A 20,705-nucleotide genomic window follows, 5' to 3' on the forward strand; every position below is an offset into this window, starting at 1 on the left:
CCTCCACCAACTGTAGGGGATCAAGGCTATTACCAAGCAACTTACTTTTTAAATTGAATATTCAGTTACATTTTAATAAAGTTGCATATTCCATAAAAATGTTTTTAAGATACTAGATGAAGCAGAAGATATCCTACTGTTTAATATAAATTGGCGCATTATCAGCATCTCTGATGCCTGTTCTGCCCCTTAAAATATTATTAATTGCTGTTGTTGTTATTATTCTAGTGCTGAATAGAATCTTATAGCATCACTCTAGGGCAGAATGAGGAATCAAAATGGCAGCTCCCAAGATTCAGCTGCCCAGTGCTGATCAGTGTGTTGTTGCCTCTTGCCGTTGCCACCACTGCTAGGTATACCAATCAGGAGGACCTTGTGGTGTAGGAGGCATCATATCAGATGGCAATGCACTAAACTCCTCAAATCTGGAGTTGACCCTGAACAAAAGCTACAACTACAACAATTGTGTTTTCATTTTGTGACAGTAACACACCAGAAACAAATTAGCTTTCAAAATTAATCCATGTGCCCCTAAGTAGAGGCCCCACTGAGTAAGTCTTCACCAATTAAAATTGTGAGGTGCTAGTTAACCAACAAACACATTACCCATACAAATGATTAAAGCTTTCAGCCTTGCTGGTTTACTTTTGTTTCTGGAGCAGACAGTCTTCGCAGGGTTGTTTTGTTTTTGATGTGTGGGGCGTTGGTTTGGCTTTGAATGGAGTGAATTTTGCAATGCAGAGCATAGAGGGGTTAAATTTCTCTCTTGCTGTCTCCTTGCCTGCTGATGTGACTCTATGGTTTTTCAAATGCTATAATGCTAGAGGATGCCAAATGTCCTGCCATTTAATAACTAGTAGCCTACAGAGCTCTTTTCAAAATGCCACTGCTCTGAGCATCTGTTGTTATTAAGCAAGATGATCACATTTTTGTGCAGGACTTCAGTTCTGCTTTTCACATCACTTACAGAGCAGGAATAATATGCAGTTTGTGTATAACACAATCACTTCTCAGAACATCAAGCCAATTGCTGTTGTTTCAGGGTCCTGATTTATTATAGATTGTAAAAATAAATAAACTTTGGCCTTTATCTTCCCCAATAAATGTTACAAAAGTGCCCTGGAATCAGCAGAGTGTCAGCAATTAAAACCATTTAACATTATAATAATTAAAAATGCAACACTCTGGTGCACACAGCACCAGCTCCCATAAAAAAGCCACATTGTCAGTCCTTAATAATTATGTTGTTCTGAAAGGCAGAATGAAGAAGAGAGAAAGGTTAGGATAAGACTGGCAACCTGCTGGAGTCCTTTTTGCTGTTCATTGTTCTGGAATTGTTTATTCTGCATCCTGGTAAAAAAATTAGTTAACAGATGTGAAGGAACGCCCTCGGCTTGCTACCACGTCTCTCTCCAGCATAAAATGACGGATAATGTTAACAACCAAAGCAACAGCTGGATCTAAGCATGTCATTTTTTCCTGGTAGGGAAGAAGGGCTGTTAGGCTATTATTGAACAATTTAACAGAGAATAAGGTTCTCACTAGATATCCCTCTAATGATGTTGGAGGCAGTTGGAATAGGCTTTTGTGCAGTTTTACCTTGTTGTATATGCAGGCACCTGCATGAGGAAATATCCACTTGAGTGCAATGCTATTCACCCACCATCCAAATCTAAACGTGGATTCTTACTTTCACACTTACTCATCTTTCTAAGCCCATCGCTATTCCTGTTGGCCCTTGCTGATCTTCTTCCCTTGGTTTCTGATGTATGTGCGAAGTGTTGCTGAGACAGGTCAGATGGAAACCACTTCCTACAGGATATACAGTGGTACCTCGGGTTAAGAACTTAATTTCTTCCGGAGGTCCGTACTTAACCTGAAACTGTTCTTAACCTGAAGCACCACTTTAGCTAATGGGGCCTCCTGTTGCTGCTGCGCCACTGCTGCACGATTTCTGTTTTCACCCTGAAGCAAAGTTCTTAACCCAAGGTACTATTTCTGGGTTAGCGGAGTCTGTAACCTGAAGCATCTGTAACCTGAGGTACCATTGTATAGGAACAAAAAGTCAGAGGTGGTTTTAGGAGAGCATGACTGCTTCAGTTGCACTGGGTACAGAGCCTCGAGGGCGCCAACACAAGTATAATTTATAATGGAGCGCAAGAGGCAGAGTGGCACCAGATTCTGGTGTCGCACAGGGCACTGCTGAAATTTGAGACCCAAGGTCCACCACTGATAAAATGCTACGTGCTGGGAAGGGGCCAGAGCTTAGCGGTAGAGAAGATAATCTAGGGTTGCCATATTTCAAAAAGTGAAAATCCAGAAACAAAAAGTTTTGTCCAAAGTTGCTGAGTTTTTGTGTGTGCAAAATCTCAAAAAAGTGGGGTTTTGAGCTTTTTAAAATGGAATTCGCCAAAATCTACACTTCCAACTTGGGTTGCCATACGTCTGGATTTTCCAGGACATTTTTAGAGATTTTCGCCCTCACGCGGACCAAATACTGGCTATGCCTGGGAAATTCCAGACGTGTGGCAACCCTAGATAACCAGGTAACAGGTAATACAAGTATCTCTGCTGCTGGCCACAGTAATAGAGGGCTACATGGACAAATAGTCTTACCTGATTTAAGGCCAATGTTACTTTGCCATCGGTGAAGAAATAGGAAGCAAAATGATGGGGGGGGGGGGACTAAGGTGGCCCAGCTGCATTGTGCATGGAGATGAGAACAGAGAGGACCAGGGAGATGTATAGATGAGTGAGAGGGTGTATTTGACATCTTTGTTCGAGAGAGCCAGCCAAAGTTTTGACTATGTCCCTCTAGTATGAATTTACTTCCTTCTTGCTCCCAAGCAGATGAATGAAGTGATTCCACCTACATTGTGTTCCCAGGGTGACATCAACAGGATTTGGTGCCAGCCGAAGAAACCAGATGTCTCCACAACTCTTAGAGGAAACATTTGGAAATACAGATGCTCATATGTGCAGCCTCAGCTCTGACTCATAACCAACACATTCTTTTTAAAGGGGTACCCTGTACTTCGTGCTTCATGAAGTGCACCAGGAAGTGGTCAGACCACTTCCTGGTGCAACTTGACTTCTCCGCGACCCTTCCCCTCTGCAGGGAGGTGGGACCGATTCGGATGGTCCGCCCCCGCCACTTAATGGATCCAAATGGTTTCCAGAGAGCGGTAGGGGATGCTTTATCCCATGTTGATGGCCTTTCAGCTGATTCCCTGGTGGCCCGCTGGAATGTGGAGTTAACCAGGGCTATTGACTGTTTGGCTCCGAAGCGCCCTCTCCGATTGCATGGAGCCCGGATGGCCCCGTGGTTTTCCACGAATCTGAGGGCAATGAAACAATCGTTGAGACGGCTAGAGCGCCGGTGGCGGATGACCCATTCTGAAGCTGACCGGACACAGGTTAGAGCTCAGTGTCGAGCCTACCAAGTGGCGGTAGCGACGGCGAAGAAGGCTTTCTTCGCCGCCTCTATTGCATCTGCAGAAAACAGCAGCAGGAGACTTTTTCAGGTGGTCCGCAATTTAGCGGAACCACCTGCTACATCGGGGCCCAATACGGGCCACATGATCTCCTGCAATGATTTTGCAAAGTTTTTTGCAGATAAAGTCGCTCAGATTCGGGAAGAGGTAGACGCCACCGTGGGAGCAGGGCCGGGGCGGGGGAGTGCTAGAGTCCTGTCTAGTCAAATTGTGTGGGATCAATTCCAATCTGTTACCTCCGAGGATGTGGACAGGCTGCTTGGACGAGTGAAACCAACCACCTGTCTCCTTGATCCTTGCCCATCCTGGCTTATAAAAGCTAGCCGGGAAGGGCTGGGCGATGGGCTTCGTGGGGTGGTGAATGCTTCCCTCCGTGAGGGAGCCTTCCCAGACCCGCTGAAAGAGGCGGTTATTAAACCGCTTCTTAAAAAACCATCTTTAGATGCGGCCACGATGGCCAACTATCGCCCAGTCTCAAATCTTCCATTCTTGGGCAAGGTGATTGAGCGAGTGGTTGCTGAACAACTCCAGGCACGCCTGGAAGAAGCGGACCATTTGGATCCCTTCCAATCGGGATTCAGGCCTCATCATGGGACTGAAACTGCCTTGGTCGCACTGGTTGATGATCTCCGGCGGGCTAGGGACAAAGGTGAGAGCTGTTTCCTAGTTCTGCTGGATCTCTCAGCGGCGTTTGATACCATCGACCATAACATCCTTCTGGACCGTCTTGAGGGGCTGGGAGCTGGGGGCACTGTCATACAGTGGTTCCGCTCCTTCCTCCTGGGCCGTGTTCAGAAAGTGGTGGTGGGGGATGAGTGTTCAGACCCTTGGGCTCTCACTTGTGGGGTGCCTCAGGGTTCTGTCCTCTCCCCCATGCTTTTTAATATCTATATGAAGCCGCTGGGAGAGATCATCAGGGGGTTTGGACTGGGTGTTCATCAGTATGCAGATGACACCCAGCTCTACCTCTCCTTTAAATCAGAACCAGTGAAGGCGGTGAAGGTCCTGTGTGAGTGTCTGGAGGCGGTTGGAGGATGGATGGCGGCAAACAGATTGAGGTTGAATCCTGACAAGACAGAAGTACTGTTTCTGGGGGACAGGAGGCGGGCAGGTGTGGGGGATTCCCTGGTCCTGAATGGGGTAACCGTGCCCCTGAAGGACCAGGTGCGCAGCCTGGGAGTCATTTTGGACTCACAGCTGTCCATGGAGGCACAGGTTAAATCCGTGTCCAGGGCAGCTGTGTACCAGCTCCATCTGGTACGTAGGTTGAGACCCTATCTGCCCGCGGACTGCCTCGCCAGAGTGGTGCATGCTCTGGTTATCTCCCGCTTGGACTACTGCAATGCGCTCTACGTGGGGCTACCTTTGAAGGTGACCCGGAAACTACAACTAATCCAGAATGCAGCAGCCAGACTGGTGACTGGGAACAGCCGCCGAGACCATATAACACCGGTCTTGAAAGACCTACATTGGCTCCCAGTACGTTTCCGAGCACAATTCAAAGTGTTGGTGCTGACCTTTAAAGCCCTAAACGGCCTCGGTCCAGTATACCTGAAGGAGCGTCTCCACCTCCATCGTTCTACCCGGACACTGAGGTCCAGCACCGAGGGCCTTCTGGCGGTTCCCTCACTGCGAGAAGCCAAGTTACAGGGAACCAGGCAGAGGGCCTTCTCGGTAGTGGCGCCCTCCCTGTGGAACGCCCTCCCACCAGATGTCAAAGAGAACAACAACTACCAGACTTTTAGAAGACATCTGAAGGCAGCCCTGTTTAGGGAAGCTTTTAATGTTTGATGTATCATAGTATTTTAATATTCTTTTGGAAGCCGCCCAGAGTGGCTGGGGAAACCCAGCCAGATGGGCGGGGTATAAATAATAAATTATTATTATTATTATTATTATCATGAATATACACGATTTCCTGCAGGGTTTGTACAACATTTCATGTGAGGAAGAAATTTTGTCCAGTGGACAACAAGTAATTATTTCAGATTGCTCCCTAGGGTCTGTTTCTCTCAATCTCCTTTTTTGTTTATAAATTCAGAGTGGGGGCATGTGTGCATGAGGCATATAAGGTAATATTCTGCTATGGATAATATTACACATTATTGAGAGGCATGCTGGAGAATATACTATATATTGCTCCAAAGCATAGCCTCTCTTGAAAACACCATTTCCTCTGCTGTGCTGCTTCAGATCAAGTTTTTTTAAAAGGCAACTTACAGCAGTTGAGTGACTTTAAATTGCCACTAGCCTTGTGTCAGTCCGAGCTGGTCAGAAATGGCTAGTACTGGGAGACCTTAATGTCACATTTGTTGCAGGCCTATTGGACTTGTATAGAGGACCATTGAATACAGATTGGGATAAATTTCATTTGAAGAGGTACGGTGACATGTAGAAAACATGTGAATGAATTCTGCTTATGCTCTGTGACCTTGAACTTCTCCCTTCCTGGCTTATGAGATGTAGCTTGGGAAGTTGACCCGGTGATTCCAGGGAGTAGTTAATGGGCCCAGAGAACAGAACAAACCTTGGTGACAGGTTGTGGTTAGCGAGAAAAGAGCTTTATCACAAGCCTAGTATGGGATAACATACCATGGCAAACAGTGACTTAGAATAGCAGGCATGGAAGTAAACAAAATCTAGGGAGGAGCAAATTGCCTGTGAGCTCCTCTCTGAGATTCTATATGTTTGAGTGGTCCAGTAAGTCATTGTTTACTGTGATGTGCAAACTAGGCCAATTTGTGGTATGTGGTTAGGGATACATGTAGGCTTGGCAACAGTGCTTAAAGGCTATTCACAGACAGCCGTAATTCTGAAAGATCATTCACTGGCATTTTATGAGACAGTTGCAACACAAACCCCAGAGGAACAAACAGTAGTGGCTGATGCCCATTGGGACTGGTGGGGCAGTATGCAGGGTGGCCAAAAGTAGGTAGGGCGAGATCCAATGAGAGGTGGAGTCAACTGTTTCTAGTTTGTCCCTCTCTTCCTCCCTGCTGAGTTTTAGAACAGCAACAGCTGACAGGCAGTGCCACCCGCCAAACTGGGTGGAAGTAGGAAGGCAGGCAGGTGGGCACTGACTGAGAGCAGAATTAAACTGGTGGGCCAGTGCCTCATTTGCCCTAATAAACCAGACTCCACTGGGAACAAAGAAATGGGGGTATGTGCCAGGGCACAGTGCCTTATCCACAAGAAGTCACTGCTTAATGACTGACAGGTTCTCTTCTGAACAGGTCATATAGATGGTGGGACCAAAAAGAGGCCTCTGGGAGGGTCAAAGATGATGCCAGAGCAGGAAGAGAGCAGCACTTCCAAGATACTTCATATGCTTAATGCTGATAAAATGTCATTGCTCAGTCCCAAGTTTCTGTCTTTCATATCTGGTGTAAAGCATGCTTACAAATTTGGTTAGGTCTGCTACTCAGTGTTGCTCTAAATTCAGGTTAAGTTGTAAAGAATGAAGTGAAGCATAAAAGAAAAGCGGGACACGGATCTTTTAATTCCATTCTCCTGCTTGGCAGCCAATTTTTGTTATAACCCACAACTCTTACCTTTCTTCTCTCCAATTTAGGATCATACATCAACCGGGTCCCTAACTAGCTCACCCAATTCCCCTCTAGGCCTTGGAACCCTGCCATGATACAGCTTGTGCCAGTTTAGTCCTTCTCGGCGCTATAGCCGTTCCTCACAACCTTCACAGCCTTTTCTCTTTCTAGACGCTCCAAATACATGATCCCTTCCAACCAAAAATATATCATTGTTCAGATGACAGTGCACAGCAGAAAATGCTGAAAAGAAACAGAGGTTTTTTTTCCTAACAACCTGTTTTAGCAATAGTGGCACAAACAGGTTTTTCATTGCTGAAGTTAAAGTGGTCGTAGATCTCTTCATTACTTGGCATGAAAAGAAATACCTTTAAGTCTTCCACAGTGTGAGTGTAATTCTGAGCTTGTGAAGCTGCCTTCAGTCACAGCTCTGCCTCTCCCCTGGCTCTCACCAGTCATGCTTTGTACCCTCCTTGAGTGATTTTGCCTGGCTGTAGTGTGTCTTGGACTTTGGATAATTATGGGTTAGGGCCCATCCACATTTTGGTTTGTCCCGTGATGTCAGGGGCCCAAACCTTCTGCTTACTGCTGGATTGGAACAAGCATCAATCTGCAGAAAACCTAACTGATGATCACCCCAATTTTGCAGTGAAGAGCAGCAGGATAAAGAAAAAAAAACCTTGAACCCAGCATTGGATTCAAAGGACAACAAAAAACCCACCATCTATGTCTCTTTGTTCTAGCCTGTCAATCTCAGCTCACTTGGAGTTCTGTCCCTCCTTCACATTCTCACAGCTAACTGATTCCAAGGACCTCGCCCCAGCCTATGTTATTCAAAGCTGAAACCCTCAACCTGGCCTTTGCCTCTGCCCACTAGCACCCAGCAAAGAAGGAGCCCCACTCCTCCTTGCCTGGCATTTTTGCCTTCTGATGGTTTCCCACTAATGGCCTGTCCAGCTAGCTTTGCCAAGCTGGCTTGGCTTCTTAGCTTAACAAAATCCAGAGGAGTTCCATGTTTGTCAAAGTTTAAAGAAACCTAATTCTAACTTTTACTAAATTCAGGAATTATGGGAAGGATCTGGCACCCAGGAATTTAGATGAATCCGCTCCATCCCCCAACATCATAAAATCTCCAGGAAATGGAGGGTCATATCATTGTGTGATCCACCCAGAAATACCCTGGGGCCTACCTGTGGGTCATAACCCACAGCTTGAAATACACATAGTTAAAGGATTTGACTGGATTTACTGGAACTAGTGGAAAGTAGCTTGTCACACTTCCATGCTGGACAATTTCAGGCTGGCATTAAAATATTTACTGCCACCAAAACATCTGCATTCGTCTCATATACAATTTTGCAAGGGGAAGAGACCTTGGCCTGCTTTTGGTTTTTGGTTTAAGTTTAACAAGCTGGGAGAGAGTGTGTTAAAAGGCAAGGGCTGGAGAATCAAAATGAGGTTTCTAATTCTCTGAGACATTTGAATAATATTTCCCACTATCTGCTAGCCCAGCTCAACTGAGTGATTAGTTCATCTCTCCACCGCACAGCATGCAAACGGTGCTGTCAGTGGAGCTAAGTCACTGGGAATCGATGATGGATCTTTGCAGGAGCTTCTGTTCAATCAATGTGTGCAAACATCTACTCCTCACTATGTATGTGGTAAACAATTTCAATGTATGTCTCCTAGTTTATTCAGTGTGTGTGTGTGTGTGTGTGTGTGTGTATGTAGGTGTTGTGGGACCCAGGTAATTTCCCAGGCTGTATAATACTTAATTGAAATTATAAAAAAAACTACCCAAGTTCTTCCCCCCACCCCATTTTCTTTTTGTAAGTAATAATTGCAGTAGATGCTATAATTTAAGCACCAATTTCTGGAGTATTTAAATATTAATAAAGTGGTTGAAGAGGAGGCAGAATAAGGCATATATACATTTTTTTAAAAGCCCTCCCTCAATTTCTCCTCTACAAAAAAATCCTTCTTCCTTAATTTCACGTCCTTTGGGATGGTTTGGGTCCTGAACTCATTGTGAGATCTTCAAACACATAATAAGAATTAATCACCATTAGTTCTCTATTTTAACAGCTGCTTGCTACCTCCATAACCCAGTGCAGCTGCAAACTTCTCTCCCTTTGCTGACATCATAATCCCATTACGGCTGCAAACTTACATACATAAAATGCAGATTTAAGCTTTTCGCTCGCTCGCTCTCACTCTAAAAAACAACTTCTACTTCTTAATTGCTTGAGCCTCTATCAGAAGCATAAAATCACTTCTCACTTGGCAGCTCATCTTCTTGTGGCTTGAAGTTTAGAAGCATGCTCCTTGGCTGCCTGTGTTATTAGTACACCCCAATGCAAGTCTGTAACCCGTCGCCTGAGATTCGGATGCCCACGCGTGGGCTGAATTATCCAGATGTGGCAGCTGTGCGTGTGTCAATTCCTTTCTCTTCACCTTCGAGCTATATCCTTGCCATTGCTGGGAAACATATCACAAGTCTACTAAGGAGCTGGGACTGCCTGGGTGCTCTGCTTAAAGCTGTGGCATATCTATTTTCTGTTGAGTGGATACATGTAGTTCCTTGAAAAAGATCAGAGCGAGGCTTTTGCTTACAAAATGCGGTCTTTCCTTAGACTATGTTCAGCAAAAGCTTTGTGGCAGGTGATAGCTCAGTGGGTAGAGCACTCTTAGTCTCAGGATTGTGGGTTTGAGCCCCACTTACGGCAAAAGATTCCTGCATTTCAGGGGGTTGGACTTAGGTGATCCTCAAGGTCCCTTCCAACTCCACAATTCTCTGATTCCATGAAAAGATGGAGACAAAAAGAAAACCATTGTGTGGGATCCTCAAAGCGATTTCACAGTCAAAAGAACTCAAAATGCCAAAACAATTCCATAGATACAAACCATTTTTAATATAACAAGCCATACACACACACCAATTAAATGCAATTCTGTATGTAAAGTCAATTTCAGTTCCAATCCAGATACAGACCTGGTTAAAGATCTCCACTTGCAAGGCTTATTGACAAGAGAAGGTCTCCTGTTTGTTGTTCCAAAGCTTGTTTGTTCTTCCAAAGTTGCCACCAACCTAAAGTTTAGAGAAGTTATGGTTGCTAAATGTGGGGGGTGGAGATACAAAGCAGTAGATTCCTTACTGCATCTACAGCCCTAATCAACCCTATTGTCCAGGACAGAAAGGGGGGGGGGTTCTTTTTTGTTGTTGCACTAGCTGTCAGGCTGGCCCAGTAGAAGAGTCTGAATTGGGCCCATCCCCAGAAGTGGGACACATCACCGTCTCTGCCCTATCCCTGAAGCATCCCATTTTGAGACCACACACTGCCTACTGCCAGTGACAAGACCACTGGATTGGAGAGCTAAAATAAACACATTAGGGTTTTGTTTTTTTGTTTTTTTAAAAAAAATCTAAGCTCCATTAGAGCAAAGATTATAAATATTAATATCAGAATGATTTTAAATAACAGTAGAATTGTGTTAAAATGCATGAAATGATTTTTAAAAAGTTATTGCCTGGTGCTGAAAGGACGTCAGGGTAGAGGCCAGGTAAAATTTCTCTAGGGAGAGCCTTCCACAACTGGGGGACTACCACTAAAAGGGCTCTCCCCTTTGCAACCACACTTCATATGTCAGATTGGCAGGGAACTCAGAGCAGAGCCTCTGACGGTTATCTTAGGGCTTGGGTAGATGCATAATATTTGTATCAGCAATGCAGAGCAAATGTTCTCTGGCTGCAAGGCCTGTGCATACTCACCATGAAGTGAGTCCCAGTGAACAAAGAGGGGCTTTGCACTGGACTGGTCCAGCAGTCAGTCTTGACAGGAAGCTTTTGTAACTTGTCCAGCTCAAGTGATACAATTGACACCAACTTTGTTGAGCTTTTGGCACTGGGGAAAGAAGTGGGTTTCAGTGGAGTTTATTGTCAGATTGGATCGTTGTGCATCCTTTACTTTCTAGCAATTTTATTTGCTCTTATCTTCTCCTTTGTTTTTATGTATATGAATTCTACTTCTAATTGTTACCTACTCTGGAATTTTTTTTTGCAATGAAGAACAGGATAGAAGTGTTTTAAATAAATGGTGTTATCTGTGTAGCAGCTAAAGCAGTTTATTAGAATCAGTGTGTCCATCTCATTTACATAATCATAATCATCATTACTTTTAAGAATGGTGTGCTTTTTAATGAATTCTCTGTTAAAAATAGGTTCCCCTCCCACCTTTTCTTTCCTAGTTGGGGATCTAGATTGTGGGGTCATTTTCTCCACCATTTCAATAGCTGTGTCTTGATTCTTTTAACTCCTAAACACTTAGGTTTGAGATAGATAATTATGTTGCTTAATAGTAAATTGCACTGCAACATGCCCAGAGGGATCTGAAATAAAAGGTATTTAAAAATCTACCATGTTAGAAAAGCAAGATAATTTCAACTAATGAGATTATCAAGGATAATCAGTTTACAAAAGCCCATTACGAACAGATTCATTGATGTCTTAAAACAGCAAAGAAGAATCCTATTTATTTTTTTAAATGAATTGCTTTTTCGAATGGAAATAGGCTGTTTTCCATTACTTTTTATTTGATGATTTTTGTAGCCCCATCTGCTGTCCATTTATGGAAATATCTGGATTAGGATTTTGTAAATTACATGTCTTCCAATTTAAAGTGGGCAATAAGTAAAATCTTGGATGCAATTTCCTATCAAACCAATGACGATGATAGTTTACACTGCCTTGGCTTGTGGTGTCATCCATGCACACTGGAGCTCAATGCGGCTTTTGAACAGTTATGTATTGAATTGCAGCCTTGATCAGTTTCAGAGAACAGTTTTGCCAGACTAAATCCCCCTGGAAGCCAAAGATGATACCTAATCTCTCCTTATAACATGGAAAATATTTTTATTAACCCTTTCTTATGGACACTACTCTAACAGAAAGCAATACCTGCATAATATTAAAGCACCTACCTAAGAAAATAAAGGAATGGGGAACTCTTGGGCCCCTACAAATCCCATTTCCCATGAACATTGATCATGGTGCTTGGGGCTGAAACAGCTGGAAGAACAGATGCCCAACCCCAATCTAAGAGAAACCTTTTTGAGGGCCAATAGTCCCCTGCCCCATCTTCTCCATTTGCTTAAACTGGACCTGCTAGTAAGTGACACCCAGCAAGTGTGTCTATGTGCATCTTTGGTGAGCCTGCTCACATATATATCCTGAGCACACACATGCATGCAGGTGCACACATACACCCCCCACATACACATATGCACATCATGAGCTCTCTGTCAGTGGAAACCAAGTCCCCCACTGTCAGCGTTCATGCAGAGAGTGCCTTCTTTGCAATAGCTTTCCTCCAAAGTAAAGCGGAAGAAAGTCAAAGCATATATTGGGGACACCACCTGGAAGGAGTTGATCAGCTCCCTCAAACGAAATGCTAATGGATCGGTGACTCCTCCATGGCTCCAACCCATTCTACTCTTCGTAATATAGAAAGCACAGAGGAAGGGCACATTTGTGTGGGAAGAACCATGTTTGCATGCAAGACTGGATCAAGGGGGCAGATTAGCATGGCACGTGCACTTAAGCCCTAATATCTTCTGCGCTGTCAATTTTAGCTGATGCAGCTTTGTGCGCTAAGAGGCATGCACAAAACCGCAGCTGAAATAGCAGGCTTATCTGACAAGCCGTGAGGACCCAAATGGGAAGATCTGAACCACAGTGTCTCTTTGGTGTGCAAACTATGCAGGACTTACTGCATGTTGGGATGTTCACTTGCTAGCTGTTCCATGCAATTTTCAAGCCGCATCAGGGTAATTTGAAAGCTGCAGCAGCTGTACAAAAGTAGTCATGAGAACCTTGTTAAATTAGAGCTACAGTATGTGTGTGTGGTTTCTGGAGAGTGGAAAGCGAGAAGTTCTTTTCTCTTGTTTCCTCCCTCCTGAAACTTTTCTGTATAATAAAGGGAAGGGAGGTTTTTAATCTTATTGTTCATCTTTGTACCAGGACATGTGTTAGGGGTTTAAGCAGACCAATTCCCTCTTTTATGTCCTCCAATTCTCCTCACTATTTCCGGCTGAGGAAAGTCTTCAAGGACACCCCATGGGCCCTGGAAGCTACTGGTGAAGTACCCTGCTAACCTTGGCAGCAACGGCTAGTCCGTGTAGACCAAGGCTGGGTAACGTTTTTGGCTCAGGGGGCCAGATCCTTATCAGGATCTAGTCTCATGGACCAAATTTGACAGGTGGGCAGGGCTGCCCACCTGCCATTCACCTGATACCACAACGACATCAGTTGGTTAGTCACTTAGAAGTCCAGAAGCTGGAACTTTAAAGCACCACACACAGTTATTCCAGGAGGCCTTGGCTCTATCACCCATCAACTGGTGGTCACTAGTACTGAATCCTGTTTCCCCTTGCCAATGCACAACTGGGAAGGCACTTTAAGGCAGCCACATCTCTTCCTGTCCCACACTTGACATCACATACAACGTCAAATGTGGGTAGTTGGGTGTGGTTTGGAGAAATTGGCCTGGTGGGTCAGATTTGAACCGCTGGCAAGCCATGTTTGGCCCACAAGCCAAGTTCCCCAACACCGATGTAGACAATATTAGTTGAAGGAGCAATGGTCTGGCTTGGTATAAAAGCGGCTTACTATAATAAGCATATTCTGCCATTTTATGGACCTCCGTTCTATTTGCAGGCTATGTTGATCAAGGGTGAGGAAGTTGTGGCCCTCAAGATGTTGGGCTGCAACTCCCACCATCCCAAACCATTTGTGTGCTAACCATTTGTGTCTAACAGTATCTGGAGGGCCACAGCTTTCCCAACCCCTGTTGTAGATGCTACCGGGGAGATCCTCTGCCACAAAAAAACACCACTTCAATATTCTTTTATGATTTCTATGTCTTCTCTAATAAAAGTACCAGATTAGCTTCCTTCTGCTTAGAGACAATAAAAGGTGAATGAAAGATGTTGTGGTCCAATGAGAGCCACAAAGCTTCTGAGATGTCACAGAGAGTGTGTAAATTCCCAGTCAGTTTAGATAACTATATTAACCAAAATATCCTACAACCATATTGGCTTATTCATACACTTATTATTTATGTAGGAGTTGCTCTACAATGGCACCGTTTTATTTATTTTAGCCCTGAGCGAGTGCGCTGCACGAGCATCTACTGCATGCCTATTAGCCTGGTTCACAGATGAAGGGTTGTTACAGTTCCTGAACATTTTCCTATCTCTTCATGATGATTTGAAAGGTGGCTCTCCTGACCTTCTGTAACCTAAAATGATTTCAAACTTGTCTAAATAATATACATGTTCTGTCTTCTTTTGATTGAATGATGAATAGCACTTAAGAGTGATTGATTGGAGGCCATTAACATGGCCAACGTGTTTAGAATGGATCACAATCTTCCCCTTGTCACCACGCTGTATCCTATGAATTTGTCCGGCGTCTCTTTATTTCTTTGTCTCTGGCCACTGCAGCATGTTAACTTCAGCCAATTGGCAAACAAGCAATCCCTCTGGCACCGGCACAAATGTCATTTCTTGGATTGTCCATTAAGGGGCTGGTGCAAGGGATATGTAGCTGATCCTTCTAAAAGAATAAGCACATCCTCAGGATGAAGCATTCTGTCTTCCTCATTCTCTCTCTCTCTCTCTCTCTCTGTGTGTGTGTGTGTGTAAAACCAGCATTCCTAATAATAGTTAAAGCATTGATATTTCTTATAAATGACAAGCATACCATTTAACTATGTATCTATCTTACTTTAGAGACATTCAAGCAACAAACATGTTTTATGTCTTGGATAGAAATGTACATGCAAGTCTTCCTCTGCTTAAAAAAAGAAAGGAAAAACTGAATGATTTCTCACATACACACTCCATTGGTCATTTTCACTTTTCATAAGCGTGGCTCTTAATTTGGAAGCCAAACGAACCTCCAACCCTAAATGTGTTTAGTTGGAAAGAAAGTCCCATTGATAGCAAGATAATGTATTTCCTAGCCAGCTGCTTAGGATCAGAATATATCTAGGTATAGATGTTTTTAAAATCTTGCTGTAAACAAGTTTTCCTTTACAAAAAAAAAATAAGGAAACAATATAAGCAGGAAAGCTACTTACATACTGATGAGCAGAGGGTGGAGGAGGCAGCCCTGGGGTGGGAACTATGAGCTTCAGGAGGATTCATGAGGATAAACAGGACTCCCAAGTCCTGTCCTTTATGGAGCTGAAAGGCCTTTGGGACTTCAAACTTTTCAGATCTTTATTGAGAACTGTACTACACATCCCCAGGAGTATACCTTCGGTGTTTTTAACAGCTGAGACCAATATATTTGCAGTGGCAATAAGTGTTCATTTATACCTTTTTAGTTTATTAGTCTAAGCCAGGGATCAGCAAACTTTTTCAGCAGGGGTCCAGTCCACTATTCCTCAGACCTTGTGGGGGGCTGGACTATATTTTTTGGGGGGAAATGAACGAATTCCTATGCCCCACAAATAACCCAGAGATGCATTTTAAATAAAAGGACACATTCTACTCATGTAAAAACACGCTGATTCCCAGACCGTCTGTAGGCCAGATTTAGAATGTGATTGGGCTGGATCTGGCCCCTGGGCCTTAGTTTGCCTACCCATGGTCTAAGCCATGTATGTCTGAGTGCAGACAGTCAAAACTTGCTGAATGAAACAAATGCGAATCAGATCCAGTAGCTGAATCTCTGGGTGCCCCAAATGAGGGCTTGTGCTTCATTCATCTGACTTACCTATTGAGAATATAAGGGTGGAGTGGAGGGAATATATAGATAAAAAATAATTCCCAAAGACATCAATATTCAGGTACCATCAAGTAATCATGAGGAGACAAAATGTAAAGCATTTGAACGAATACAAGCCATATGGTAAGAACTGGAGTGCAACAAACATTAGATTTCTGAATATCTGAATCAAAGTCACATGTCTTTTACTTTTTAGTGGCATACTTGTACTGTCAGAAAGTTGCTTTGGGGGTGCAGAATTATACCCATATATTAAGCCATTATCTTTACATAAGGCTTATCTATGAATATTTCAGCCATAACAGTAAATTGCAGGTGGTTTTGTATAGGTAACATAGCACTTCTGGGAATCCCCAGGTGCAGTATAAGTTCAGTGGAACCTTACAAATGGCACAGATTATATTTCTACGCATCAATTATATGGGTTTCTGGATACTTGAACACATAAATAAATAGACAGGTATATCAACTAGCCCTCTGGGGAATAATGCAATATTGTTTGTGATTGGAAAATATTACACAAGATCTTGCATTTGGTACGTGGGTACCAAAGATAAGCATTTTCACTTTCAGCAAAGAGAGGGAATCACACATAATGGCTTCAGTTGCAAAAGGCATTAGGAGCTACTAAAGCACAGTGTGTGTGTGTTGGGATTCTATGGATTCTGGTACAATTTTTATTTTTTGCCAGCTAGACACTTGTTGTTCTACAAACAAACTCTCCCAGACAGATGCTCATTTGGGAAGTAGCAGAATGGCTGTGTTTCCATAGCAAATGATTCACTCCTGATTTTCCTGGATCCTTTAAAACACACACACACCATTTTCTTTCATGTAATGACTTGTGGCTGCATGCATGCATCAGGATATTTATTTCCTGTTGTAAACAGCATCTTTACTAACAAATCAAAGGGTCATTTCACATTGACGCTTTTCATTATTTAGCAGTCAGAAGTGCACATGAAAAACAGCAACTGAAAAGTTGATCAGAGTCTTTATTTGAAACCCACAGCTATTTAGCAGTTGATGAAGAAGTTAGCAAACTCTCAGGGAAATTTGGAATGTTTCCCTCCAAGTACGGAAGGAGATTCTGTCACCCGTACCAAGTTTAATCAGCATGAATGCTGCTCGAAAGACATACATTTGAGGAAGCATTTAGCAAGCAGCATAGTACATTAGTGTCACAAACACTTTATGCTTCCAAACACGTTGCCCAGTGTGGTTATCAACAGAAGTTAACAGATGAACAGTGTGAAAACACATAGCAGTGTCAGTGCGTGTTTAGAAATGAGGAATGCTTTGGAAGAAACCGGGATGTCAAAAGGACAGAGATGAAAGTGGAATGAAGTCAAACCATACCTCCGTGCTGATGGCCAAGCATAGGAAAGGAATCACATCTGTACCTCATATATAGATGTCTCCCTGTGAGTTTAGGAAAGTCCTTGCAACCCAAGGGCAGATGTTCTTTACAAAGCCCTACAGTAATAATAACGGGTGCATTATGAAATTGAGCATGACTCTTGCATTATGAAAGTGAAGATTGCTTAGGGGTTGTTGTTGTTTTTGACCATTTCACCGGAACTAGAGTCTCTTTGCATGTTTACTCTTTAAACATGCTTCATTTGGGAATGTAGTTACTTAGAGACAGCAGACAATCTTAAGTAAACACAACTGACATTTGGACAGTTAGGGGATGCTATTCAACAGAAAAACAATGATTGTTTATTATCTTCATAGCAATTCAAAGAAGCAATGTCATTTTGAGAGAAAGTTAGGGGGTAGTTGGTTATAATTTGTCCTTTGTTTAAAGCTTTTTGTGATTTTTTTTCTTTTTTTGTGGCTCACTCTTGATATATTTTCTAAGTTTTTTTTTGTCCCAGAATCTAACTCTTTACAGGTGAGTGTTCCAGTAAGTTATTTTTATATTTAAATAAACCACAAGTAGCAGAAGCAGGTAATCTGAAATTGACATGGGGAGAATTTTTCGCTGGGGTTCTATAGGAGACCACACATATATAGGTACACACACACACACACACACACACACACACACCTTTTCCTACTAAGTAAAGTTATCAAAGGAGATTTGCTTTCTTTTCAATACACTTGAAGAGTGCTTTATGATCCTGTTGCCCGGCTATTAGAAAAAGCTTAGCTTTCAACAAAGGTAATTAAATTATAAAATCATGCCTGCAATCATCAAACTACTCATAAAACAAGAAATGAAAAAAAGATCTCCACCCCTGAAATAAAATTCTTGAAGGCTTCTCTTCACGTAATATTGCTCCCTGATGTTAATTACATTTAAATGGAAGAGTACTATTTTGGTATCATTCATATGCCTTGAAAAGTACTTTCCAGTTTATCATACCTGTCAACCCCTGTGCATCAGAGGCTAATACTTTATTAAGAAAAAAATCATTGGGGAGCTGCTGATCCCATTTAAGTACATTGGGCAGAATGTAAGACTAATTAAAAAGCATATTTTACATTATTAATTTCTGAGTTTCACTTAATGAATGTGAAATGACAAGGCTACTATTTTTACATTCAGGCTCTCTGGGTTCTTTAGTCAAGGGAATTAAATTCTAGGGATTTTTTTTTTAACCAAAGATGCTGCTTGAGAGATTTGTTTTCAAGAGCAACTAAGCTTTTTGAGCAAGGTTTCTTTATATAAAAAAAACCAAAACCCGGGAAGTACACCAAAGCATATTACAACCACTTAAAAGAAGAGTTAAATAGATGTTGTTGTTGGGATTTTTGTTTTCCATCTCGATACTATAAAAGTATTTTAGATGAGGTATAAAATATGGTTTTTAAATTATATTATGATTTGCAAACACTAAAAAATAATTGCAGTGCAGTTGAGAGAGCACAAAAACATCTAATCTTTATTGTGTAAGACAATGTGATAAAATATTTTACAGCCAAAAGCTCATTTTGCATCTGGAAAATTGTGTAAACTGATGGGGGAGGGGGGGAAAATCTCATTAAAACTAAAGGGTTTTTTTTTTAATATTCTTAAAACAAAGCAATAGACTATAATTGCAGTTCTACTCCCACTCAGATTTTATTAAATTATACAGTTGTACAAATGTCTAATATTCTCTTTAAAGGAAGACATAAAATAAGAAGGGCTGTGAGATCAGGCAGGTTGATCTGAATTTATGCCAATGTTTCAGAGAACAATGCTGTTACATGCTATAAGAATTTTGTTTTGGGTGTTGTGTTCAACTAGAGCAGTGCAGTTGTTAGGAAGCACTAGATGCTGTGTGTGTTACTTAAAACTTTGCCAGGTGGAGACTGGCACTATGCTCCTTTTGAGTACTACATAATAACACATTTTAATAGGGCTGTGAAGGGAGGAGAGTCAAAATCTCCCCCCCCCCTCCAAATGTGCTTACAATTAGCTCTCTGTACTTTTATTGTCTTTTTTTCCCCCTAACCACAAAACTCACACTGGAGGCAAAGCTTAACTGCCAAGGCTTTCCTCATGTAAATATTAGGAAATTACATTTGTACAAAATGCAGGCCTTTGTCAATGAGGGCTGGAGCGACTCCAACACAAATTAATCAGGATAAAGTTGCTCAGTGTTCAACATGACCATAGTTTATTTTCTTAAAGCATTAATTTGTCAACAGCTTTCCTGCCTCGCTGTGACTCATGCGAATGGCATTAAAGGAAGACCCAGATTTAGTCCGTGCTGATCTACCTTGCCGTTTTAAACAACCCATTCCAGCCATTTGAAACATTATACGGCTTAATTTTCAATACTGGCTTTTGCACAAAAGGCTTTGAATCACTTGCAAGAAGCAGAATGTTTTTTGTTTTTTTGCATTGAGAAAAATAAGTCATCTTTTTTAAAAATAATGTTAGCAGGACTGACACAGCTAATTACTATAACTGTGTATTATGTCAAATTTATATTCAAAATTGCCACAGATAGTCTGCCTAAGTAAACTATGCTCCAAATGAAAAAACAGCATTCTAAACACATCTCTCTCACTCATTCCTGTCTTCCTGATGACATCACAGCATTCTTAATTGTAACCTGGTTTTCTCAAACATTATCCATTCATTGTTCTGTTTCTGGAATGCACAATGGGATCGACGTTTCAGGCTCGCCAAAGCAAATTGAGGAAATGTTTCAGTTCCTCCTTTGCCAAATATCGTAACGACTTGTCCACAGAAGCAAACCTTACTTGTGACTGTTACACCACGAGTAAATGCAGCATTCTTATCAGACACAAATGCTATTGTTCAGTCAGGGACTCCTATAATGTTTCTATTGCTCATACGTATACGTAAACAATTTTATTCAAACGAATGGATACTCTCTAGTCTTAATTTGTCTTATGTCAGTAGCTAACTTTTCACAGTTGTGCAATTATAGCTGATTCAGCAGTTAGCTTTGGGGAGACTTGCAATCTGTATTTCACTAGGTAATGCTAATTGCTTAATAAAGTCATCACATTAGGAAATAGGGAGGGGAAAAAATAAACAAATCAGCATTGTTTGTCTCTTGTGCTTTTTGTTTGTTTGTTTGAAAATCTCAACCCTCCCCGTTCTTCTAGAGCAGTTTATATTAACATAGGTGCCTGAATAATATTGACACTCCCCTTGTTTTATTAGTATACATTTGCCTTGTTCACAGTTTTATTATTCAAGAATTCGGTTGTTGCCAAGTATTAATCAATATATTATGCTGCTCAGTTGGGCAAGCTGTACGAAAACATAGTGCCCCTAGGGTTAATACAGTCAAGAGCCAGAAAAGTGTTTTAGACATGTACACAACATGTGGTTTACTATTATCATTAAATGAGGTGAACTGGGACTCTATACATATGGATTTTGAATTGCATAAATTTTGATTG

At 42.1% G+C, this 20,705-nt stretch overlaps 1 protein-coding gene across 1 annotated transcript in view; it reads right to left on the reverse strand.

Annotated features, from left to right (window-relative positions):
* Positions 1 to 9,041: 9,041 nt before the first annotated feature.
* The window catches only part of LOC308477988 (uncharacterized protein), a 256,849-nt gene continuing 245,185 nt past the window's right edge, over positions 9,042 to 20,705 (reverse strand). Inside the window, exons 3-5 of the mRNA XM_081007231.1 lie at positions 10,809 to 10,941; positions 10,032 to 10,127; positions 9,042 to 9,833 (exon numbers count right to left, since the gene is read on the reverse strand). Coding sequence (XP_080863357.1) covers positions 10,059 to 10,127; positions 10,809 to 10,941 — 202 coding nt within the window. The 3' untranslated portion in view covers positions 9,042 to 9,833; positions 10,032 to 10,058. The remainder of the gene's footprint in view (positions 9,834 to 10,031; positions 10,128 to 10,808; positions 10,942 to 20,705) is intronic.

This window comes from Podarcis pityusensis (assembly GCF_964106645.2).
Source record: "Podarcis pityusensis genome assembly, chromosome: 5".
Lineage (NCBI taxonomy): Eukaryota > Metazoa > Chordata > Lepidosauria > Squamata > Lacertidae > Podarcis > Podarcis pityusensis.